Source organism: Panicum hallii, chromosome 7 (assembly GCF_002211085.1).
Source record: "Panicum hallii strain FIL2 chromosome 7, PHallii_v3.1, whole genome shotgun sequence".
In the NCBI taxonomy this organism is placed as follows: Eukaryota; Viridiplantae; Streptophyta; class Magnoliopsida; order Poales; family Poaceae; genus Panicum; species Panicum hallii.
In genome coordinates, this window is record NC_038048.1 from 44,736,541 (window position 1) to 44,760,028 (window position 23,488).

The 23,488-nt window shown below is 44.8% G+C and overlaps 3 protein-coding genes and 1 long non-coding RNA gene across 5 annotated transcripts; 2 read left to right on the forward strand and 2 right to left on the reverse strand.

Annotated features, from left to right (window-relative positions):
• Positions 1 to 733: 733 nt before the first annotated feature.
• On the reverse strand, positions 734 to 3,228 carry LOC112901446 (chloroplastic lipocalin). Of its 2 annotated transcripts, XM_025970373.1 has the most exons (6): positions 3,028 to 3,228; positions 2,817 to 2,956; positions 2,493 to 2,634; positions 1,937 to 2,185; positions 1,403 to 1,693; positions 734 to 1,105 (listed from the first exon to the last, which is right to left on the reverse strand). In XM_025970373.1, the coding sequence occupies exons 2-6, from the start codon at positions 2,855 to 2,857 to the stop codon at positions 827 to 829; spliced, it is 1,002 nt and encodes a 333-aa protein (XP_025826158.1). In that variant the 5' UTR covers positions 2,858 to 2,956; positions 3,028 to 3,228; the 3' UTR covers positions 734 to 826. The 2 variants fall into 2 exon arrangements, with proteins under 2 accessions (XP_025826158.1, XP_025826157.1); XM_025970372.1 differs by lacking the exon at positions 2,817 to 2,956.
• A 2,262-nt stretch (positions 3,229 to 5,490) lies between these two features.
• LOC112901549 lies at positions 5,491 to 6,731 on the forward strand. The gene is made up of 3 exons (XR_003230320.1): positions 5,491 to 5,724; positions 5,847 to 6,184; positions 6,301 to 6,731. It is a non-coding gene; the product is annotated as an uncharacterized LOC112901549 (long non-coding RNA).
• Positions 6,732 to 10,312: 3,581 nt separating this feature from the next.
• LOC112899304 lies at positions 10,313 to 15,456 on the forward strand. The gene is made up of 16 exons (XM_025967721.1): positions 10,313 to 10,665; positions 10,774 to 10,920; positions 11,231 to 11,322; positions 11,421 to 11,517; positions 11,756 to 11,799; positions 11,920 to 12,008; positions 12,429 to 12,520; positions 12,604 to 12,750; positions 12,849 to 12,996; positions 13,094 to 13,170; positions 13,704 to 13,775; positions 13,957 to 14,004; positions 14,125 to 14,252; positions 14,335 to 14,494; positions 14,604 to 14,805; positions 15,091 to 15,456. The coding sequence occupies exons 1-16, from the start codon at positions 10,540 to 10,542 to the stop codon at positions 15,138 to 15,140; spliced, it is 1,719 nt and encodes a 572-aa protein (XP_025823506.1). The 5' UTR covers positions 10,313 to 10,539; the 3' UTR covers positions 15,141 to 15,456.
• A 58-nt stretch (positions 15,457 to 15,514) lies between these two features.
• LOC112899303 (homeobox-leucine zipper protein ROC2) lies at positions 15,515 to 21,514 on the reverse strand. Its single transcript, XM_025967720.1, has 11 exons — positions 20,937 to 21,514; positions 19,729 to 19,997; positions 19,130 to 19,247; positions 17,922 to 18,578; positions 17,742 to 17,843; positions 17,450 to 17,650; positions 17,133 to 17,307; positions 16,774 to 17,045; positions 16,577 to 16,672; positions 16,074 to 16,488; positions 15,515 to 15,958 (listed from the first exon to the last, which is right to left on the reverse strand). The coding sequence occupies exons 1-10, from the start codon at positions 21,027 to 21,029 to the stop codon at positions 16,114 to 16,116; spliced, it is 2,358 nt and encodes a 785-aa protein (XP_025823505.1). The 5' UTR covers positions 21,030 to 21,514; the 3' UTR covers positions 15,515 to 15,958; positions 16,074 to 16,113.
• Between the last annotated feature and the right edge of the window lie 1,974 nt (positions 21,515 to 23,488).

Here is a 23,488-nt window from a genome sequence, read left to right on the forward strand (position 1 = left end):
TAACTCCTATTTGGTTGCCGGCGTTAAACGAGGGGACAGTCACACAACCAGTCGTCCTCCCTGGCAGCGGCGGAAGGGCCACCCCTCGAAGCCTCCGCGCCGCCGTCCTCCCTAGCCGCCTCCGACGACAAAGGGAAGAAATGCCACCCTCTTTTGGTGACACACCGCGATGCCAATGCGTACGTCGCCCTATACTCCGAAGTCGGCGACGTGGTAGGCCGCCCCTCCCTCACCATGCCGCTCAGGTCCTGCGACAGAGGCTGGGCTCCGTCCGTCACTGGTTCAGTGCTGGTCTGCTGCTGTCACAGCATCTCTCAACGGTGACTGGAACTCCAACATGCCGCTGCTGAAGCAACCTGATACTCGAGCGGCGCCCCTGCCTTCTGCTTAGCAAGGCAAAGAGACAGGGTATTTGTTGGCGCGCTTGCAAATCAGGCAGCGGAAGTCGATTTTCTGATGGTGAGTTCTAACCTTCTAGCTCATGGCCTCAGACGCTTAAACCAAGAATACTGGATGCTCAAGTAGATCAGTACCATGTGCTTGGAGGAATGCTAAACTGAATGTTTCTTACGGAAGTTGATTTTCTGATGGTGAGTTCTAACCTTCTACCTCAGACGCTTAAACCAAGGTTACTGGATGCTCAAGTCGATCAGTACCATGTGCTTGGAGGAATGCTAAACTGAATGTTTCTTCTGGAAAAGGCAAAGAATTTACCAATATTCAGATTACCAAATGTCAGAACAAGCGAACTGAACTTTATTCAATTGAGGCTCCAAGTGGAGAAGTGGACAGTTGGATACTGAAGAATGCTACACTAACACTCCCTTTACTTGAAGTACAGTTCAAGCAGTTTCTTCAGGGTTTCAAACACACTTGTGAATGGGTTCAGTGCTATTGGTGCCTTCAGCTTTAGATCTGGGAACTGATTCGTCAGGGCCTCATTCATCCCGGGCATCGACATCATCAGGGCGAGCTGGTCCGAGGACATGTACTCACAGTCCTGCGGGGTGTCCTTGATCTTGCTCGGGTCGTAGCCGAAGTTGGCAACATAGGACTTGTACTTCTCGATGAATTGTGGCCCAGGGTTAGGTGTTCTTGAGTATATCTGGTTCAGTGGCAGAAAAATGAGTTAGGGCTTATGATGTTTCACATTACAAGGGCATCAGATATGCAGATGTATTTACTACTGTAAAGATATACTTTTCATACTTGCTTAATGTTGCCATTCTACAGAACTTACTTTTCAATGTCCAGTTCTTAACAAAAAAGATTAAAAGTTAGCATAGTTCAGTTGACAATGTTATCGGTTCTTAGTAAAATTTTGATTGTAAGCTCTTTTGCAGGAACCTGGTTATAACTGCAAAATAAAGAACCTTCAGCAGTTCAGAGTTTAGTTCCTCACCTGAATAAAGCTTGTATCCTTAGCTCCAGATACAATTGCATAATTGTCATAGTCAGTTGCAAGAACATCATAGGGTTCCTTGGGTATGAACGGTAGTGTCGGGAACCGAAGAAAGCATTTCTCACGGATCATCTCCTGTCTCTCAAGATCTGTCTCAGCACTCGCCATGTCTTCTTCAGACAGGCATTGCACCCTGCCCCGAATACCAGTTATGTATCCATCAGGTCCACCGTGGACACAGAATGTATCCACCTGGATTGAGCGTGACTTCTCATCAAATGAATACACACCCTGCAGTGGCAGCAAATTTCTGTAACAATCCACTTACAGACTACATCATGCAAAGGGTATGGGAATATCATCCCGTGAAAATCTATTGCAAAAGGCCAAAAAGCAGTTTGTTAATAAGACGTCAAAATCAGGTTGTAACAATTGAGAAAGGATACATTATTGGGGTATTATGCAGATGAAGCGATATAGTACCAAAGTGACTCCTTAGTGCTATTCTGTTCGATGTTTCAGGTATTACAATACCTGAGTGCAATGACAGTCTTCTTGTCCTTGACCAGCAAATCCACGTTTCAGTGAGGCTACCTCAAACCATCTACCAGAGTAGCGAACTGGATCAAAGTTCTTGGCAGTCATACCCCTCATCATCATCATCCCCGCGCTGCCTTCATCATAAGGGCTGTCAAATTGTAGAGGAACTGAAGCACTATCGATGGCTGCCACTGTTGCAATCTGGCACAAGCCCAGCTGGGCAGAGGTTTCTGCAGGAATAGCCTGGTCAACAAGAAGAGTTCATCGATATCGCGGCATACTATTTTTAACTGGTAATCATATTCTTATTATTTCCTTCTTAACCATTTTTGCTGACTTGAATGAATCCAGTGCTGTATAATCTTTGCTCAACATTAATATTTATGTGATCTCCAAGTTCTTATCCTTTCGTGATATGTACGTGCTGTGCATATACTAAGAAGCTAGAACATAATGCGGGAATTTCTCTTTATAATCTCTAAGATTTGTGTTTCTTTCTGCTATGATACAAGGGGATCTAACATAACAAAATCAACATACAAATAGGTACCTGACAAGGTGGAGAGATGAACACGAGCGAAGCAGCAAAGCAAGAGATTATCTGCTTGGATATTACTCCATGTTTGTTCGGTGGCATTTCCTCATTCAGAGAGCATCTGACGATTCTCTGTCTGGTGGTGCTACATTTTCTCCTGCCAAGTCGAAACCAACAGAAACTTAGAGCGGAAAGGCATCCAGAAAACCAAGTAAGTTTTACAGCAAATCTCCTGTTTTTTTGGTACTCATAATAAACTCATCAGCATTGCATCCAGAATAGCAATGACAAGGATAGTCACAACATGGTTCGCTTAAGTTACTAATTACTACTAGTCACCGTAGCTGGATCACCACTGAAGTAGGATTTCGATTTAGCATCAAGATTCAGGAGCACCCAAACATGCTTGAGATTCCAATAGCACCTAAACCTTGCCGCCGCCCCCCACCGCATTCTGAAATCTGAAAAACCTCCCCAGCCTGATCGAGTCCACAAGCATCAACAGAGAAAACCAACCACAAACGGCACTCTGTTGTTAGTGGCACAATACCTGGAAGTGGGAGAGCGAGCGGGGGAGCAGCCCAGCGCCACGAGAACCATGGCTCCAGCGGCCTCGCGCGCTTGCCTCCAAGTCTCAGGCCGACGAGACCGCTTTCGGAGGCTTCTTGGTAGTCGGTGGATTATGCAGCAGCGGAGTTTCGTTGTCCATGTCGTGGCATGGCAGCTCGGAGATGGAATGGGAATGCTGTTCTGCGGCAGGCCGATGAATATGGGGGAGAAGCGCATCCAGTGCCATCCAATGGCAGGTCCCCACGTCTGCTAGACTGCTACCTCTCGGATTGGAACCTGAAACTGAAAGATATCTCACACACAGGACGAGCTCTTGACAGCTCTGTGCTTAACTGGGCCTGGGCCGAGGCTCACAAGTGTGGGCCGGATTGCTATCAAGCCCGTAAAGAAAAGAAAAAAATCCTTTTTACTTTCCAACTTTGAACCAAATCCGAGTTTTCTCCCTTGATAATAAAACCGTCCACCTAAACTTTTCGGTCTCGTGATACCAAATCCGAGTTTTCTCTCTGGATAATAAAACCGTCCGCCTGAACTCTTCGGACTCGTGATACCGGACACAACCTCCCTGACTGGTTTCTCGCAATGATTTTTCTTTTTTATTTTATGTTTATTTTAGCTGAATCTTTAAAAAATTATAGTAAATCACAAAAAATCATGAAATAGTAAATCTAATTTTGTTGTACTCCACATGAATAGATCTATGCATTGAACATATGATATGATATGATATAATTTAGTAAAAAAATTTATTGTATGTTTAGATATATACTTTTCTGTAATTAATTAGTAGCTATAGTTTCCGTAGTCCAATTATGGTGAAATTTTTATGGTAAGCTAATAATTATATGCTTCAGCTGTAATAAAAAATTCATTCCCGTTGGATCATGTATGCTTGAGGAAATGAAGAGTCTCTGATATAGTTTGGAATTTAGTTTCTCAAGCATACATGATTCAATAGGCATGAAACTTTTACTATAGCTCCAGCATATAATGATTATCCAACTATAAAAAATTCACCATAATTGAACTTTGGAAACTGTATATATGAATTAATTATATATCTAAAAGTACAATAATTCTTTTACTAAATTATATCATATAATATGTTCACTGCATAGATCTACTCATATGGATTCCAACAAAATTAGATTTTTTATTTTTTATTTTTTTATTTACTATGATTTTTTAAAAAGGTCAGTCAAAATCAACTTAAGAAAAAAAGAAAAACCATTGAGAGAAACCAGTCAGGAAGGTCATGTGTCTGATATCGCGAGTCTGAATAGTCCAGGCAGATGGTTTCATTATCTAGAGAGTAAACTCGGATTTAGCCTAAAGTTCACGGAGGTAAAAAGAATTTTTTTAAAGAAAAAGCCGGTTGCTGTCTTCTTCCAGCCCACACTTTACGGTACCAACGAATCAACGATAACCCAGTTTGCTCTTTGCTGCCTTCTTCCATAGTTAACTCCTCTGCGGCTGTTTCAAGAAAAGAAGGGAAAAAAAAACCTCTGCGGCACTGCCATTGCTGGCCAAGGCATGCTGCGCTGGCAGAGATTAGTTTACTTCAGCCAATCGTCCGATCCTTTGGGACCATTGACTTGCCGCAGCTGCTCGATCGCATCTTCCCCCTCCGGTGTACCGATCCTCCCGCACAACTGCTCTTTGCCATCTCCACTCTCCATTTCTGCACAAAGCCCCTGCTCTTCAGCAATCCACATCTCAAACTCTTCACGTCGTTCTGACTATAGATAGCCATTCGGCCTGAGGCCCATGGGCCGGCTCACGACATGGCTTTTTGCCCTGCACGGGCCTGGCACCGGCCCGGGTCTTGTGCCATGCTTGGGCCGACGCCTTAGCACGTGAACCGGCCCGGCACGGCACGGTTAACAAATGGCCCAATGTGCTCTGTAATTCCAGCTCATCAAACCAAACAACCCCACCGGCCCATATATATACACACACATATCTTCATCCCCAAACTCTAACGGCATTTTTCCCAAACCGCCCTCCTCTCTTGCCCGGCGGCGGCGGCCACCTGCCCGCACCTCTCCTTCCCTCCCCGTGGTGGTGGCACCCGGCCGCCTGCACCTCCTTCCCTTCCCCGCAGCGTTGCAGCCGGCTGCCCACTCGCGCCTCTCCTTCCCTCCCCGCGGCGGCGGCGCCTGGCCGCCTGCACCTCCTTCCTTTCCCCGCGGCGGTGCAGCCGGCTTGCTCGACTCCCATCCGAACCTCCTCCCGTGCCCGCACGCCGACGCCGGTACTCGGAGCCCGGAGCTCCTCCCTTTCATGCGCGCTAGTGCTGATGCCCACCCCTCCCTTATCCGCGTGGTGGCGCGGATGGCGTGGCGCGGCGGCGCCGTCAGCACCCGCCCCCAACAACGGTGGTGCGGGGGGGGGGGGGGATCTGCGAGAAACAGGCACCGCGTGCGGCGTGCCCACGCGGGCCAAGCGGGCCGATCGGGCGCCATGGCACTGTGGTCTGTCAGTAGTGCACACTTAAACCCTACTTGATCTATGATCAACCTTGTGATTGGCCGGTCTAGCCATTTCTTCAAGGCGTGCCACCTTAAGTGGCTGTGAACCAAATGGTCCTTCACATTGCACTCGGAGTTGATCTGAGTTGCATGATGTGTATCCACTGACGCTCGAGCTTGTAGAAACTGGTCGGCTTGCATATGAGGTGAGTGTTATATATACTTTGCTCACGCCCGTTTCAGATGTCTATAGACTGTACTACACTTGTAAATGCTAGTATTATTTTTCCCTGGAGAAATACTGACCGAGCGTTTACCATTTTGTCAGTAATTATATGGCTAACAGGAATCATGTCCAGGGTTCCTGCCAAGATCACAATTTTTCACAAAATATCACTTTGCTCATCAAACAGGGCCAAGGATTCTTGCATCTGTCAAGTTGTAGCAAGAATTGCCGAACTAAGTTCAAGCATCCAGGGACAGCATGCTTCCAGTAATATCCAAATAGATAAGACACTGAAACTAGTTCAGGGTGTCCTCAAAACTCTGTAGGCTCAGAGAGCACCATCTGTAACTGTAAGCAAGGAAAGTGGTGATCTATTGCAGTTTGAGGTAAACCAATTCCTACGGACACGGAAAGTTACGGTTTCCTTGCTTGCATATGAGGTGAGTGTTACACTTTTGCTCAGGTCCTTTTGTGATGCGAGTAAACATTGTAAATGCCCTTTTTTTTCTCTGGAGAAATGCTGATCGAACTTTTTCCTCGGTGATCTTTCTTGCAGGAATTTTGTCTTGAAGTCCTGCCAAGATTACAATCATTTTCAGAAGATATCACTTCTGGACATCATTTGGCTTGAAGTTGGGCAAGGTTTTTGCATCTGTCAGGGCCTTGCCGCTCCAAGGATGGAAGGGCGAAGCTAAGTTGATTCGTCAGGGAAACTCGGAAAGGACACTAATTTAGTTGTAGCCATCCTAAAAAACTTGGAACTTTCTGTTGAACCACGGAAGGGCGTCTATCGATCTACTGCCATCGGAGATGAATCTCATCATTTGAATTTTCCTTTAGACCTCTAGTGTTATTAGCTGGGATATTTGTTAGTAAACTGGGAAATTTTATGGTTGTGCACTGATATGTTTCCGAGTGTATTTTGGCAAATGGCAATCGATGTGGTTCATGGACCAGTATCCTGACTTTGGCCAAATGAAGGCTGCAACCTACAAAAGTCTAGTATTCTCAAACTGTTCGGACCATGTTTGTTTCTCACCGTTCATTTTTTACAAAACAATCATCAGGTAAAATATATCATCTAAGCAAATTGCACATGTTGGATCTTTGAAAACTGCTAGGTTCTTTTGATAATTTTTTGCTCACTTATTCGATAATGAGTTGAATACGGTGTTTAAAGTTTCAAATTAAAATATTTTCAAAATATTTTTCAATTTCTATAGAAGATTTAGGTGCATGAGACGGGGGAAAGGTCTTGACATGATAACCAAAAGAAAAGGAAGGGAATGACTACCTAACAACCGAGTAAAAAGTTTTAATGTCGTCACTCAAATTTTGGAGCCAATAGAACGGCGCCGTGTAGGAATGGTAGTTTCCAAAATTTGAATGATGTTAAGACAAAAGATCACTTGATTTTGTCAACTGACCGGTCGAGTGAGAATTGATTGAAAATTAGGGTAAAAATTACTCATAAAGAAAACCCACCCATACGTATTAATAGTCCCATCTATCATGACATAAATATGATATAAATGTAAAAAATATTTAAAAACTGAAATTAACAATATTAAAATATACCTTGGACTTGTAAACTTAGTGTAACTCAGACAACAAGGTTCCTCACGGTGCAATATGCCTAACTGAATCGAATCATCAACTCGGTATTAGTGATTGCATTTTTCAAAATTTATTTTAGGAATTAACAGATCTATTATTTTGATAGCAGGTAAAAGGTAGTTTGATAGCGAGATGCCTATGGTGATTTTGTCAATCTCAAGATCTTCAGGCTCAATCTCTCAGATATAATTATAGGAGTAGGATTACGTGATTGTATTTACAGGGTGATTGTGCTGTTGTTTATGTGAGCAACTACATAACACAAACAATTTTAATGTTAACTAAAATGAGCAACATAATCAACCAAATAAAAAGCACTTAAAGCAAATCCCCATATTAACCAAACCCAGAAGAGAAAGCAAACCCGTTAATGGAAATATATTACCAGAAAGCCAGAAAAAGATTAATACTATAAGAACATATGATTCATTTGATCTGAGGCAACAAGGAGATTACACTATTTAATCTGATCTCAACAATATAAGAAATTCATGCAACGTTAAATACTGCATTTCACCTGACACATATCTTGGAAGTACAAAACAATACAACCTTTTTCCATTAATTCGGTTATAGCAAAAAAAATATACTCCTTCTATACCAAATTGTAGGTCGTTTGATAAATCTACATATATAGCTTTTGCTAGCTTTTGCTAGTAGAGGGAGTACAATACAATAAATTAAAAGCAGATTCCGTGGCATTAGACACAAGAATTTTACAATAGAACAAGTGAAAAGAAAATGCATATATTCGGAATTCATAAATGTTATGTGGAGTAGAGGCTAGAAGCAGCGGCCTAACTAATTGTGCTTCAAGAGAAGATATAGAATTAAATAGAGAAATGACACAAAGCACACATACTAGTCTGAATGACAGAGCTCGGATCAAAAATAAATAGAAGAATCTGGAAGTGCATGGTGACCTGGAAACTTATGCTCAAGGACCAAGTGGCGCTTGGAGTCGACCAATGGTGCGATTCTCTGGAGGCGGCTTTATCAAGACCTTTGGCGCTAAAGGCGGCGTGCAGAAGCTCAGAATGGGGTCTGAATGGCTGAACACCTGAACACTTGCGCCGTTTGCTGTTTCCGTCGAATGTTCTGTGGTCTTGTTGCTGTTTCTCTTTTGTTTCGTTATGGTGCCTAGTAGACCCGAGGGGGTGTTGGCTGTGGGCTGTGCCCCGTCGTTTCCCTACTTGTGAAACGCTTAACTGCACTGCTCGTGGATATTATCTGCCTTGTTAGTGCAATGGGTAAGGCGTGTTTCACCTGTCTTCTCCAAAAAAATAAATACAAGAAAAATGGAGTGTCATGAGTTCAAAAAAAAAAAAAAAGACACACCGATGTTCAGATTCTTTCATCATAAGATCATACTACCCCGCTGATCATGAAACACCACCATAGGCCAATCTAAAAATTTCACGTTGGAAACGAAGCCAGCAATGCAGATAGACCAAGCTCGAGCGTGTCGTGCTCGGCCTTCTCGGTCAGGCCAGGAACCCAAGAGCACCTGCAGGCCAGGGGTCAGCACTAATGGCCCAGCAGCACGGACCATTAGCTAGCGCTCGGACGTCCGATGCAACATAGAAAAACACAGCGTGCAGCATTTAAATTTAGCTTTGCAACATACAAAATATATGATATAAAATAACAGCTCACTCACATCTGATTCTAAAAAAATATATATTGCCACCACAACAAATAGAGATGTTTCATGCAACATCCAATCCAGATCTTTCCTTTTTCCGGTAAGAATCACAACTTTGCAAATAAGATATTTGAAACATCCCTTAATACCTTATGTAACATCAAGAAAAATACTAATGCAACAAATATCACTTGTTGCAACATAAAAAAAATACTTTGTGGCATTTCAAATTGACTTTTGCAACATTGACAAAACCACTAATCCTTACATATCAAATCATCTCCTGCATTAGGAAAAAAAATCGAGCATGGAACTCGAGATCTGAAAAACCAGTCTTGCAACATTAAGAGTCATCTACAATCGCAACATCAAAGCATCCTGATGCCTTGCGACTTGTTGGTGCCTCTCGGCGAGTCAGCATGGAGTCTTCTTCCTCCTATACCACGATAGAAAACTCTAATGGAGTCATGATGTGCGCAGACGACGTCCTCCTTTCACCTTCTCCATCCCTTTGACCTCCTCCTTGGCAGGCACGAGAGCAGGACCAGCGCACGGCTCGACCGCTGGTGCGGGAGCGAGCAAATGGCGGCTAGCCTGTCTTTAGTATCCTGCAACCATGGCATCAAACCTCTCATAACGTAAACAAGAAGAGCTGCTTGGTGTGCTGGTCAGCGGCGGCTGCGCGCAGCAAGAGCCATGGGTCGGCTGCTGTGGGTGTCGTGGAGCATGGCCACTGGAGCCTCGCCAGCATTCATCACTTGCGTGGGCTAATGAGTGAGGGCAATAGCTTCTCGTGGAAGGAAACACACAGAGAACAGGGATTGTAAGGATAAAAATGAGAAAGATCAAGCGAGTGGTAGAGAGGCATCCTATATTTTTTTTAGCCCGCGTCCGATATTTTTACGGCGCGTCGGACGGCCGGACCGTAGCATTAGCGTAGCACTAATGGCAGATTGAAAGAAAAAGTAAAATTAGCAGGTGGACACGGTTAAAATATAGATTTTGCCATGAGCCACTGGAAAATATATCTTTACTAGGATACACTATAAATAGGTAATTAGATGGTGGTAGAGCGTCTTAAATTTTAACCTGAATAATTTAAATATTTCTAAAAGGATCGGACTCTAATCTTATACAATTTTAAAAATTTTATTTAAAAATTAAGTTGAATTACAAAAATAGTACCAGAATCATGGTACGCTACCACTCTTTTATACTCAAGCAACGTGAATGACGATTCTACCCCCCTCTCTATCTTATTTCCTAGCTGGACCCAAATCGAATCGCACGGTGCTCCCGACGCCCCCAAAAATCGAACCGAAGCCGCACCCCCGGGGCCCGGCCCTCTCCCGCTCCGGCGGCACATCCCCGGCCACAGGAGGCGGCGCCGACGGTTGCGCCCCCGACCGCACCGCACGGGGCTGGCGCCCAGGGCTGTTCCCGTCCGCGACGCACGGACCAGCGCCGAGTGGTGCGCCCGTCCGCAGCGCCCGGGCCGGCGCCCAGTCCGCAGCGCCTGGGCCGGCGACGGCCATGGCTTCGCCGGAGCTCGGCGGCGGCGACGGCAGCTACGATTTCCACCTCCGCTCGCTGTCCGCAGCTTCACGGGACTCCGCTGCGGCCGCTGACCCCGCCTCCGACCCCAACCTCCTCCAATCCGTAACCGCATCTCCCTTCGAGCCCTTCTCCTCATGTCTGGTTTATTGGATGTACATACGGATTTTTAGTTTTCTGCTTCTTGCGCCATTTTTCTTTTCCCGCGTGAAGGTAAGAAGGGTGTGCAAGATGTGCCGGGAAGCGAAGGAGGCGAGGGACGAGATGGTGGCGCGGGCGTTCCCGGTGATGAGCAAGCTGTTTCAGCGATGCGCCGCCGCTCCGACGCAGGCCGTGGCCTCCACCGGTGTGCTGCTTCTTGTAAGCCGACTTTTCTGAGTCTTTCTCTCCAAAGATCTTATTCAACATTTTGATGGATGAAGGCTCGGATGTCTCGAACTAGGGTCCTTTTGCGTAGAAATGTACTTCTTCCTTACAATCTAGTCTTTTGTGGAGAGAGTTGATCTAGTGTTAAGCATATGAAAAGTATACATACTTTCTGATTTACCCAACAATCAATTTATCTGCACAGTTGTTGGATTCAGATTACTTTTAGATGTTTCCTTATTTTGTAAAGAGTTCAGCTATACTTCTAGCAAAAGTTGATTAGAGACATGTATTTTTCCTACAGACTATTCTGCAATTCTTCCTGGACTTTGGAGAGGCAGTCTTGCATGATGCTGATGGTAGTTTGAAAACCTTCTTCCGCTCTTGCTTAAGTAGGTAATATTGTTTTCTGCGTTTGTCTCTTGGTGTATATACCATTATGTATTGCCTTCAAAAGCTTCTAAAATCACTCCAATTTTCTTTCTTGTAAATAGAGAGTTTGCGGATCCTATTGTTGCAGAGCGCACCCTTGAATTCCTTGTAGCAAACAAGACAAAGATCCTTAGTTCTTTTCCCACCTTGATTCCACAGGTGCATACACGTGAAATGATTACTTACACAGAAATAGTAAACAATGCATGTAGATCTAGGCTCCTGCAGGTCATGTTGCTGCAAAGCATTGCTTTCAAATATATCAATGTATCAATTAAGCTTCCTTGTTTGTTTCTAAAGCATATCTATAATCTATCTCTTCTCTTTATATTTTCCAAATTGATCGAAGCATGTTAGCGCATGATGATGATGCTTGTGTACTGTTGTTTATACGCAGTTTTATCCATTGCTGTTGAAGCTAATTGCATCAAATGGTGAGAGGTATGTCCTCTTTATTGCTGGGAACTTCTGACAGTTTTATGCACATGTTTCCTGACACTGGTAGCATAAATATTTCATTGGAATCCTGTTGAACTACCTAAGTTTTTGCTAACATTCTAGACTGGAAAAGAAGTTTTTGGAAGTACTTCCATTAATGATGTCAGCAGGATCTTTTCTTCCGCTCTTCCTGTCCCTTATGGATCTGCCAAGTAAGCCTGTTGATTATGTGCTTTCAGGACTTCCTTGAATTTTTTTTAATTCACATGATTTTAGCAGCTAATTAGCTTATGAGTTAGATGCATGATGGCATAACTAAATTCTTGTTTCTGCTTTTATCTGGAGCACATCCCTATCATGTGAGAGATTTATGGAATGGATATTGCGTGCTTACATGACCTAGTCCCTGCTGGTCTTGGTTCACTTTTATTTCTGAACATGAACTAGACTAGTTGTCACACTATATAGATCAAGCTTCTCAGATTGATCTTATTTGGGGACTACCAAAATTGATGGTTTCATTCAGATATTTATCATTTTTTTCTGAGTGTTTTTTATGCATTGTTGGTTTTCTTCTGTAATAACGGTTGATTTCAACTCATTTGCTCCTCTCTCACTATTTGGACATCCAGTGTTGGTGGTGGCACTGGAGAAGGTGGAAAGAAGTTCCGGAACTCTTATTGGTAGTAGTATAGCTACAATCCAGAAGAGCGCTGCTCCTGAGGTTATCTTCAGAATGTATTCACGAAGCTATGAATGAATTACCTACTTCAGATTGGCTAAGCCATTTTATTTTCTATGGTGCAGATGCTTCTTGCACTGATGGATGAGGCATACACTGGTTCTGCAATAGAAGATTCTAGGGGTAATTCAGGTTCTGATGATAGTAGTCCCCTAGACCTTGCTGACCCAATGTTCCTAGACCTTCTAAAAGATGAGAATGATGGTATTGCCGTAAGTAGTTTCTCCTATACAATAGTGTATGTTCAATGTTTCTATATTCCCCCTGAATTCTTAGTACTAGTGGTATCTTTTTCTACTGTTCCCTTCAGGCAAAACATTGGATATCTCCTACAATATCTTCGACATTACAAGTGGCAGTTAACAGTCCACAATCGGACAGATTAAAACAGTCACTGGAAATGGCACCTCGCTTTCTTTCTTTGTATTTTGCAATTGCATTACGGGACGTTAATGACTGTATGTTGCCTACCTTTTCTCATTATGATTACTATTGATATACATACTAAATTACCAACATAATGTTGATGTGAAAAATCTATGTTTGGTTGTTCAGCGCTGTTGTGTGCTCTTATTCCAGTAGTTATGTCAAGATATGCTGCAATGTTCCCAGACAAGGTTTTCTCATTCGAGGTAAACAACTTAGACTTATTCTGAATTTTCCTTGTCTCTTATGTGTTATACTGATGTTTTGTAACTATAGTTAGATACATAAGCTGGGTGCGGTTCGCAACCAAGGATATATTACCTTTCCAATATCTCTGTTTGCTTGATCGGATATAACAGATTAATTCTGTAGGAAATCAATTTATAAGCAATTAATAAACAACATCACAAGCCAAAATTGAAGGATTCAGCATATATGTTGAGCTATTGCAGCTGTTGTTTTCACAAAACTTACTAATTCTGAAAGCCATCCTAAATGATGCTATGACTAACTGGAGCAGTCAGCAGTGGTATGTTAAGTCCATCTATTTTATGTTGGAATATGTTGGATGATCAAAATGAAAGAAGTACAAACTGCCAATACCAACCTTCACCTATAATCCACAATGATGGTATATTCATATGGCTTGTCTGGCTTTGGAATTGGTTATTTGCCTAACATGACTTCTGTAAGTTCCATGTTCCCATATTCTAGGTTCCCTTATATTACATTCTTGTAGGTCAGGAAAAGACTGTTGGATTTCATATTGGCTGCCTTCCAGCGGTCTCCTGACATCATTGCAGTACTAAAGGTAATGTGTAAATTTGTGTTCTTTATTTCTTACTATACATACAAGTCAGAACTTCGAAGTCTGAACCAAATAAATGCCCATGTTATGTAGAACTTAGCAGCAATAAGGAGGCCTTTAAAAAGTTCCTTTATATAAGAGTTTTGTTAACAATTTCGCATGATAACTTTGAATCATTCTGCAGAAGCCTATTACTGACAGACTTGGTGAAGCTCATGATAATCCTGCAAAGGCAAGTATATCTTTCGAGTTCTTACACCATGATGCCACTGAAATTGCTAGATAATCACTTGCTCAAATAACTATTATGTCCATTCACTGCATCTGTTTTCTTATGGACTGACCTATGCAGACAGAATTAGCATTGCACTTATGCTGGGCCATTGGTGAGCATGGAGCTGGAGGTATAAATTGCAAAGATGTAGCTCGTGAATTATTTGAAAATTTGGAATTGTTATTGTATGAAAACCTGGCAACTAGGTGAGTCCCCAGTCTACTATGTATTTGTTTTCTAGACTTCCATGGCATGACATATGATTGACTTCTTTTATCTCTTGTCAAGTCGTTTGGGATTAAGCCAGGAACCAGGATTTGATTCGATGGGTGCATCTTCTAGAAAGTCATCCCAAGCTAGGCTCCTCTGCTTTGTGGTGACCGCCATTGCAAAACTAGCAACATGCCACAGTGAGTTGCTTCCAAGAGCACGCGTATCATTGGCTAAGGTGCTGACTCCATCCTTCCTTTATGTGATAAATGAGCAGTTTTAGATGTGTTTACAACATCCATAATTATATTACTTCTCGCACGGCATCTTAACTGCTTTTCCTGCAGGTTGCTCGTTCCCGAACATCAGACAGGAGAGTCTGGCAACGTGCCTGTGACTATTTAGGGCTAATAAATGAACCAGCCATCTGTTTATCTGTACTGGGACCGTCCACTGCGCAAGGAAACGGTCCTGGTATTGTTGACTGGTGCGAAGGAGGAACAACGATGGTAGCTCATGTTCCCTTTTACCTTTTGGCGGAGCAAAAAGGTAAAAGTTTCCGCAAACCCTTCAATATTTAAAAAATATAGAATGACCATCCTTTTGTTTTCTTAAGAGAGCTATGCTTGCGATTTAAGTATAGTGAGATGAAAAATTGTGCATTCTAACTAAGGGTAAAACTAAAGGGGTATAGAATCAAGCAAAGAACAATGCATTATGAACAGTCTTGCTATGTCTTGGTTCAAATATTTTCATGCTATGCTTGTTTTCTTATTCATTGGTAGTTGGTATGGTTGTCTGGAAAGTTACCCCTGAACTCAACATGTGTTGCAGGTCCACCATTTCATGATTTTTCATTTGCGGACCTTCTCCCAGCAGAATGAAGAGAAATACCTTCATGAATCATGAGTGACACGGTTCAGGCACTAATTTCACTAGCAGAATGCCATGTCCATTGCGACCTTATTTTGTGATTGTGTCAGTTAAATGGTTTTGACTATTTGGAGTGACTCCTGTGCCTTCTGAGGGGAGAGCAGTGGTGTAAATGTAACGTCTCTACCTTTATTGTACAACTTAAGGAGTGACTCAAACATTGAAGTGGTAGCATGGCCATGGACATTTTACCCAGCATACCATAGTGACAAATGTAAGGCTGATGATCTTGAAAACGGTGGGAACATAACTGAGAAATTTGCATTCCATGGCCATGGCACTACAACCGAATAAAGAGAACTTGACGCAGTAAGACATGCAGCAATGCAAGCACATCACGCATGGCACATTTGGGATTGAAATGGGGGCCGGACACCAGAAACACTACAAAGTATAGAATTAAAGGCACACAAATCTCTATTCTAGAACTTCTACCAGGATACTGGAAAAGTCCGAACAAAAGCAACAACAGCACAAGTTACAGGCTAATTAAATTATGGTTTAGTACTCCACAAGACAAGAAACCTAAATTAACAGGTAGCAGCATCCGAGAGGCCAACATGAAGAGGAAGTCAATACCCGAACCAACTGCCCTTGCGTAGTGGTGACGCATCTTCTTTGATAACTGAATCATTTCTTGGAGTTTCCAGAAATTTTGCAGAAACTAGCTAGGCAAAAAAAATAACCCAAACTATGGGCACCACATGGCAAGGAGAGTCTGAGGTGCGTTCTTGACTTCCCACTGATGAAGCTCTAAAATTTGCTGCTCCTGCAAAGGAATTTTTTTTTAATCAAATTCATCAGCATTCAGCTTTCACAAGAAACCAAATGATGAAAATTTGCAACTTCTAACGTCGCGGTGGTTTAACATGCATGATGCATACCTCCAATACGAGGATAAGAACATTTTTTGATTCAACGAAGCTACTGGGGATTGCTCTCGCCGGAGACCGCGGCCTTGATGCGCTCCACGGTGCAGGCAATGAGGCTGTTCACCGTTGCCACTGACCCCAGCGAGAGCTTGGCTGTGGGCACAGAGTCCACTAGTATCTGGAACGCCACTGTCAGGAGCGACCCACCTGAGCCGACGCCACCTTCGCCTTGCATGTTTCCCCTGGCTGGACCATCGGGTAGGATGGCGAAGCCCGATGGCAGGAGTGCCACATAGTCGGGATCGCCGCCGTTGAGGACAACATTCATGGCCACGACGTCCACCGGGGCATAGATGACATAGGAGCCCGACGAGTCGGTGCAGCTCTCTTGCAGGATCAGCATGTTGCTTTGGTTCGAGTTCGTGCTCTGCAGCAATGTGCATCCGCAAACACACAATCAACACTAACATCCTACGTTATCGCATGCACCCAAGAGGAATCATGCATTTGCTTACATTGACACGAAGAAGCGAGACACAGTTGCCGTGATCCCGGCCATTGGCAATGTGAGCCATTTCTTGAACAATGCCACCATTGGAGAGGATGTCCCACTGCATGCACAGAAACAAAAATGATGACAAAAGATGTTAATAGATCTTGTTTAATTTTTTCTATACGCTGACGCATTTGATGGTATGGGTGCAGTGCATGCCTCGCTACGGGAGCTCTCATCGCGGAGGAAATCAAAGACACGCTTGGGCGGGACAGGGAGCCAAAATGAAGTGGCGGCATTGAGAACGATGCCTGGTGGCCTGCCCGGGTCGTCGACGCTCTTCCTGGTCATGACACGGACATCCTCAGCCCCGCTGCCAGACAGCGTCGTCCACTGGTGCGCCGCGGAGGCCGTCACGCCGCCACAGAAGCTCATCACCATCCTCTCAGCCAGTTTCAGCATGCTCTTCCTCCCCTCACTGCTCGTGATCACTGCAACAGATAATTTGTGACTTCCTTTTATTTTCTTCAGTTGGAAGGACATGTACTAGACTACATTTCATGGGACCAAAAGCTTACCACCAATGTCGCTGGTCGGGATGTTGCTGGCCATGACGCTGGCAAGGCGCTCGCATTGGCGATCCAGCGTCCCGACCCATCGGCGTGCACCGAAGGCAAGGCCCGAGTTCACCAGCAGCTTGTAGATGTTGTGCACCGACCTGTCGTCCACCTCGACGTGCTCCACCCATGTCACCTGATGAACAGGGCACGATGTACAAATCTCACGATCAGTTTCTGAACCAACGCTTGGCAAAAGAGCAGTCCTGGCATATCGCTATATGGTAGTAATTCAGTTATTTAGCTAGAGAATAACTGATTAATTTGCTAGCACGTACCTTTGAGTAGCCATTGGGCATTTCCTGGATCAGGCAACCAGACGGCCGGCGCCGGCACTTGAGGACAGATCCGGGGCGCAGGCTGTCCAATGAGACATCGACGACGGCCCATGTCCCGTCAGCGTTCTGCTTGCAGTACCTCACGAAGTAGCTCTCCCTTGTCGGCACCAGTGGCGAAGGCACCTGAAATTCCACTGACATCTACAGACCAGTGGACATGTCCCATTTTCAGGATTAGCAGATCACGTCGAACTAGCCATGCATTCCACATAATTAAGGTCAGAACACGTACCACTTGCAATGCGCCGTTGTAGTTCCCCGCCACGCCGGTGGACAGCACCTCCAGCGTCACCGCTCTTGACACGATGCTCGAGAACACAGTTGCATATTGATTCTGCGCAAAAAAATGAATCAGAAGTTCAGATCACCTAAAGTTTCTCAGAAATCAGCTAGTCAGCAGCATGACACCTACCACGTCCATGAGGATCTCAACAAGGTTGGCATGTGTCATGATCACCACACTGCTATCGCGGGAGGCCTCCGACTTGAGGCCGTACTGCTTGGGTCCGAGCCCGCGGGAGAACATGCGCGAATACTCCTCCTCGTTCAGCGTCTCGCTCGATCCATCGATCCCCGGCGCGTTCCAAAGTGGCTCATCCAGCTGCGCCATCCGGACCAGCTCCTCCATGGCCGCCACAGCCAGCTCCACGATCATGGGCTTATCGGCGTCCGACTGCGCAGCGCCCCTCAGCAGCTCCCCGGCGGCACCAGCAGCGACGACACCACCGAAGATGTCAGTAGCGCCGCCGTACGCGGCGGCGGCGCCCACACCGATGTCCAGAGGCGACGCGCGTGCGGCAGCCAACGGGCTGGAGAGCACAGGAAAGGACACCATGGGCTTGCCCACGTACTTGGCGGCGATGGCCGAGATCCTGTCGATCTCCTCGTGGAGCCGCGCGTTCTCGATGCGGAGGTGGTGCTCGTCGAAGGACATCTCCCCGAGCGCAGCGGGGCCGCCGCAGTTGGGGCAGGACGCGCTGCTCAGGGCCTCCTTGTACCGCATGTTCTCGGCCCGGAGCTTCTCGTTCTCCGCACGCAGCTGCGAGTTCTCCTGCCGCTCGTGCTGGTTCTGCAAGTCGCCCATTCACACGACGCACACCAATCAATCACAACAATGCCATTGATCACCATTCACCACAAGCTACATGATGGAGTATCTCTACATGAACTGTCGTGTGATTAACGCTTGATTGATCATTAGTACAGGTCGTATAGGATTAACAGTAACGTATGCATGCTGATTGTACATGTGCAGCTGTGCCTGGGTCAGACGAACAGTGTTGTAAACGTATGCCAGGTAGGCAGCAGCAGGAGTGAGGAGGACATATGCATGGTGTGGGGTTTGACTATGGCTGGTGGCACTGCCAGGCAGCCTGGGCTGTGGCAGCACATTTGGCAGTGTGCATGCAGAAGAGGACATGGGGTGTGTGGGCAAGCTTTGTCCAGTTATAGTAATAGGCCATGAATGCAGGCTGTCAGAGGCTAGGTCAGAGGCTTAAATGAAGTAGTTGTGGCGACGCTGCCTTGGAGAATCGAAGCAAATTTTTCTCCGATCAAAATTCTCCGGAGAAATCATCAGAGATGAGCAGAGTGAGATTAAACAGGATGATGATCGATCACCTTCATTTGCGTGCGCTTGTTCTGGAACCAGAACTTGACCTGGAGCGGCTCCAGCCCGAGCTCCCGGCTCAGCTCCTTGCGCTGCTTGTCGTCCGGGTGCGGGCATTCCTTGAAGAAGCTGGCCATCAATATAATCAATTTCCAGGAGAAAAGATGAGTACTTTGTAGTGAGTGATGACTGGACGAATCAATGTACGTTCCAGGAAAAAAAGCATGGAAGTTCGGTGTGAACGCGCGCACTAATCCTACTTCTTGAATGCATTGTTTGTTTTTTCGTTTGTTTCGAGAAGAGCAAAAGAACAAAAACGGTTTGGGTCAACGTATACAATATACTCCACTCTTGAAGAATCTTGACGAGCAACAACTCAATTTGACTTGTACGCAAGCTTACATCAGTCTGAGTGAATGCTGCTAGTAGTAACCGACTGACTATCCCTTGTCCTCTCCTCATCAATTTCAGCAAACCAACAACATTTTATGCACACCTTTTTCTAAACCAAACATTGATCGACAAGATTAAAATGTAAGAAATTAAACATCAACGATATTCCAAGAACAATCTATATATGCAGAATTAATGAGTAGGGTGTGGGCATTACGCTTCCATCTCCTGGATCTGGTGCTGGGTGTGGCGGTGGTAGCGCTTCTTCTTGCTGGGCGGCTGGTTGGGGTCCTGGTCGTCCACGGAGACGCCGTCCGCGTTCTCGCTGCCGGACTTGCTCTCGAACTCGTCCCCCAGCAGGTCGGAGCCCCGGCCGCCGCGCATCATGTTGTCGCCGCTCTCCGCCGTCGTCGCCGGGATCTGGTCCAGCAGATGCTGCTGCTGCAGCGCCTGCTGGAGTTGCGGGTGGTTGTCCAGCAGGTTTGGCTGCCATCAAGGAAAGGGGATCGAAGAACTCGATCATTAGGCAATCTACATCACTGTACTGCTGCACAAATCAGTTGAAATTAATACATCAATTAAGTGCTGAAAATTGGGACGCTTGTCTGTTGACGCATTCCGTGCGTTTCATCGTCGCCATTAATTTGTAGGTAGACATGGTAGGGGGGAGAAGTTTCATGGGCCAAAAGGAACGGAAAATAATGGTTGCACAAAATCATTTTGCCAAGAAAATAAATGTTCCCGTAGAGAGAGAAACAGGTAATTTGGGGATGAAATGAAAGAGTTGCTCAACAATAATTTCAGGAAAGGGAGATGTGAGCAAGCTTGCAATGGGGAAGGAGGAAGAAAAGGTAGGTCGTAGTTTCTTGTTCAAGGGCCACAAGACACAAAGAGCAGCTGAAACAGCAACACCAACCTGTTGATCTCTACAGCCTCTGTTTGTGCGTGTAAGATCAGGAGTCAGCTGGGATCGAGGTCTCCCCTCTCTCCAAGTTGCTGTCCCATTCATCTGCCCCTTTATATAGGAGCAAGTCTTAAAGAAATGGGGCTCATGTACTCTGATGACCTAATCCATGTGTGAACAGCAGCCAACTAAGTACTGGAGATAACCCCTCTCTCTCTCTCTCTCTCTCTCTCTCTCTCTCTCATCCCTGGGACTTCTCGGTTTCCAAGGAAAAAGCTACTAATCCTCGCAGGATCAGTACATGCATATTGCAGGCACATGGCCCTTCTGTGCTATCACTAATCCCAAGTTCTGAAACTGAGTCCTCAAATTGAAACAAAACTTTCACCAGGAGAGAGAAAGAGAACACGAAAGGAAACAAGAACGGAAACAAGTACAAGTCGTGATGTTCCAAAAGAAAAGAGAAGAAATTCTTTTGCCTCACTCAGCAGCCCAGAAGAAAACCAGCAGGAATTGATTACCTGACCGAGTGACAGTGCCGACGAGGACCCGTACGCCGCCGCCGCGCCGCTCCGGCCGATCATCGACGGCATGTGCCTCGCCGGGATCATCATTCTCCTGTCGCCACCTCTCAAGCCCTAAATTCTTGCCGTCTCACTCCTTGCCATTTCTTCACAGACACATGGGTACTCCCTCCACAGCCAAAGAACAGGCGCTAATCCTATTCCTATATAGAGATACCTTGCCTGCCAAGCAACACCACGACTAGCAACAGATCTTGGGATAAGCTACAAGCCCCAAGTACCTTCGCTGTGAGACTGGCAGTGAGATCTAGCAGAAGAACTATATATGTGTGTGGCTTTGCAAAAATAGAACTCTGATCTCTCAATATGTCGTCTGCCTGCAAGTTGCAGCTCTGGAAACGATCCTTTACCGCGTGCAAGCTCAGAAGGGTAGCTAGCAAGAGGTGGAGAGACCGGGAGATCCTGATGAGGAGCTAAACGGCCATGGAAGAGGAAGGGAGGAGGAGGAGGAAGAGGAGGAGGAGAAAGGGGAACGGAGGTGGAAGAGAATGTGGAGAAGGGGGGAAGGAGTTATTGCGGACGAGTGTTGAGGTGGTGCAATCCGCATTTATTGAGAGGGCGTATCGTAATTGCTAGGGGAGAGAGAGAGACTGGTGCATGATTTTAAAATATGTTTTTATGTCCACAATATATACGGCGAAATACGCACAATATGTCATGTATTTTGGATTTATTGGATGTCATTTGTATATACTAGTTTTTTTTTGTCAAAGAATGTGAAAATGAGCGTTCATATTATCTGCATGCCATATATATTTAATTCGAGCTATGTAGAGCAATGGAGGAGAAAAATAAAGGCAGCAAGCCCAATCATGCATATTTCCATGTAGAGATAGTAGGCTTACATAATTTAATTTGTCGGTGTATTTTTCGTTTTTCTCGGTTATTTAATTCAGGCTAGGGATTGCTTGGCAGTGGACGTACGTTTTGTGCATGAATAATGCACTGTTGACAGATGTTTAAGACTAGATAACCGGCTTAGTTATTGAGTGATGGATTCATCATATATAGCATACGGAGCGTCTAAAGCGACTCTTCAGTTGTAGCCAAGGGATGAGAACAGATATTACACAGCACTGCTCCGGTGTATTGCTGGCTCAGTATTAGTGCTAGAACTTCGGTTTCCCCTTTTCTTTTCTCAAATACTAGGAGAGCATGTATGGTAGATTGCACGACCCATGTAGAGGTCGGAATAAAAGACTTCCTTCAATCTATCTATAAGATAAAAAAAGAAGAAAAAGTACACAAAAAATTATGCAATAATAATGTATAGAAGAGCTATGCACTATTGTATTAAAAAAGCAAGTTTGTTACAGAGTTAATGACGCCGAGTATCCCATGTGTGCGCTCCCTACAATTACAAACAACATGGCAGATAGTTTGGCCAGGACCCCCAAAAAAAAGATATTTTTCAAGAAACCAGGCTGCATTTTCATTTCATTGATACATGCCGAGCTTTGCAACTGAAGCTGATCCCATCTCAGCGAAGAAGCTCTCAAAGATCAGCCACAAAACTCCTGCAATGAAATGCATGCGTGCATGCAAATGATCCAATAATTTGACTGAGGTTTTTCTCCAATTTTTTTATGCATTTCCCGACTTTTCAGGAGAACGGGCGAAGAGATAGATGCTTCAGTGCTGCAGAGTAGTGTACTGTTTTTATACCTCGGCATGGCAAGTGTACTTGTATTTTAAAATGGGGTATTAATTAAATACTATGCCAGGCAGGTATGTGGACCAAACAAACATTACAAAAACTGCGAGAGTATTTCTTTCAGGTAGTAGGATCAGTAGAAAAATAAAACAGTCTTTAAAAATGTATTTCAATAACGATATATATATATATATATGGCTGTAAATGTCAATATATCTGGAGTGATTTTTCAAAGACGTATATTTCTGTCAAATCTCCTTGCCCGTACGAGCATCGTTTAAGTACCAGAGAAACCACAATTAGAACACAATCAGTAAACCTTACCAAACCAGGCATGCATGGACGTGGTCGATCATGTCATCAGTGTTTTCATTTGAAGGAGTAACTCCTCCCCTCCTTTTGTCAGTAGCGATCCGTCTTCTGACCCTGAGCGTGTGCTGGCGTGTTGCCCATCCTCGAGACGTCGTTTGTCTTTTTCGCACGGATGGGTCAGCGTGTTCCGATCGATGCACCACATCATGTGTGAAGGGGAACCAATGTCAACTTAAAACTTTTTGGTGCATATGGATGCGTGTTGGTCTGTTGTTGACCGTACATGGATCCTCCTCTCGTGTCTCGTACTTGTGTTTTGCATTATTCTCTCTTTTCATGACCCCTGTGTAAGCAAAAAACGCAAGTTTTTCTTTTCTTTCGAAACACATTGTGAGTATAGACACGCGCGTACATTGAAAAGGTTGCTCGCACAACTAGCTGACTAAATATATTAAGTATTTCAATTTTAGTAAGGAAATTAACATAATAGAACCACGAGAGTTCAATATGATCACAGTACGTG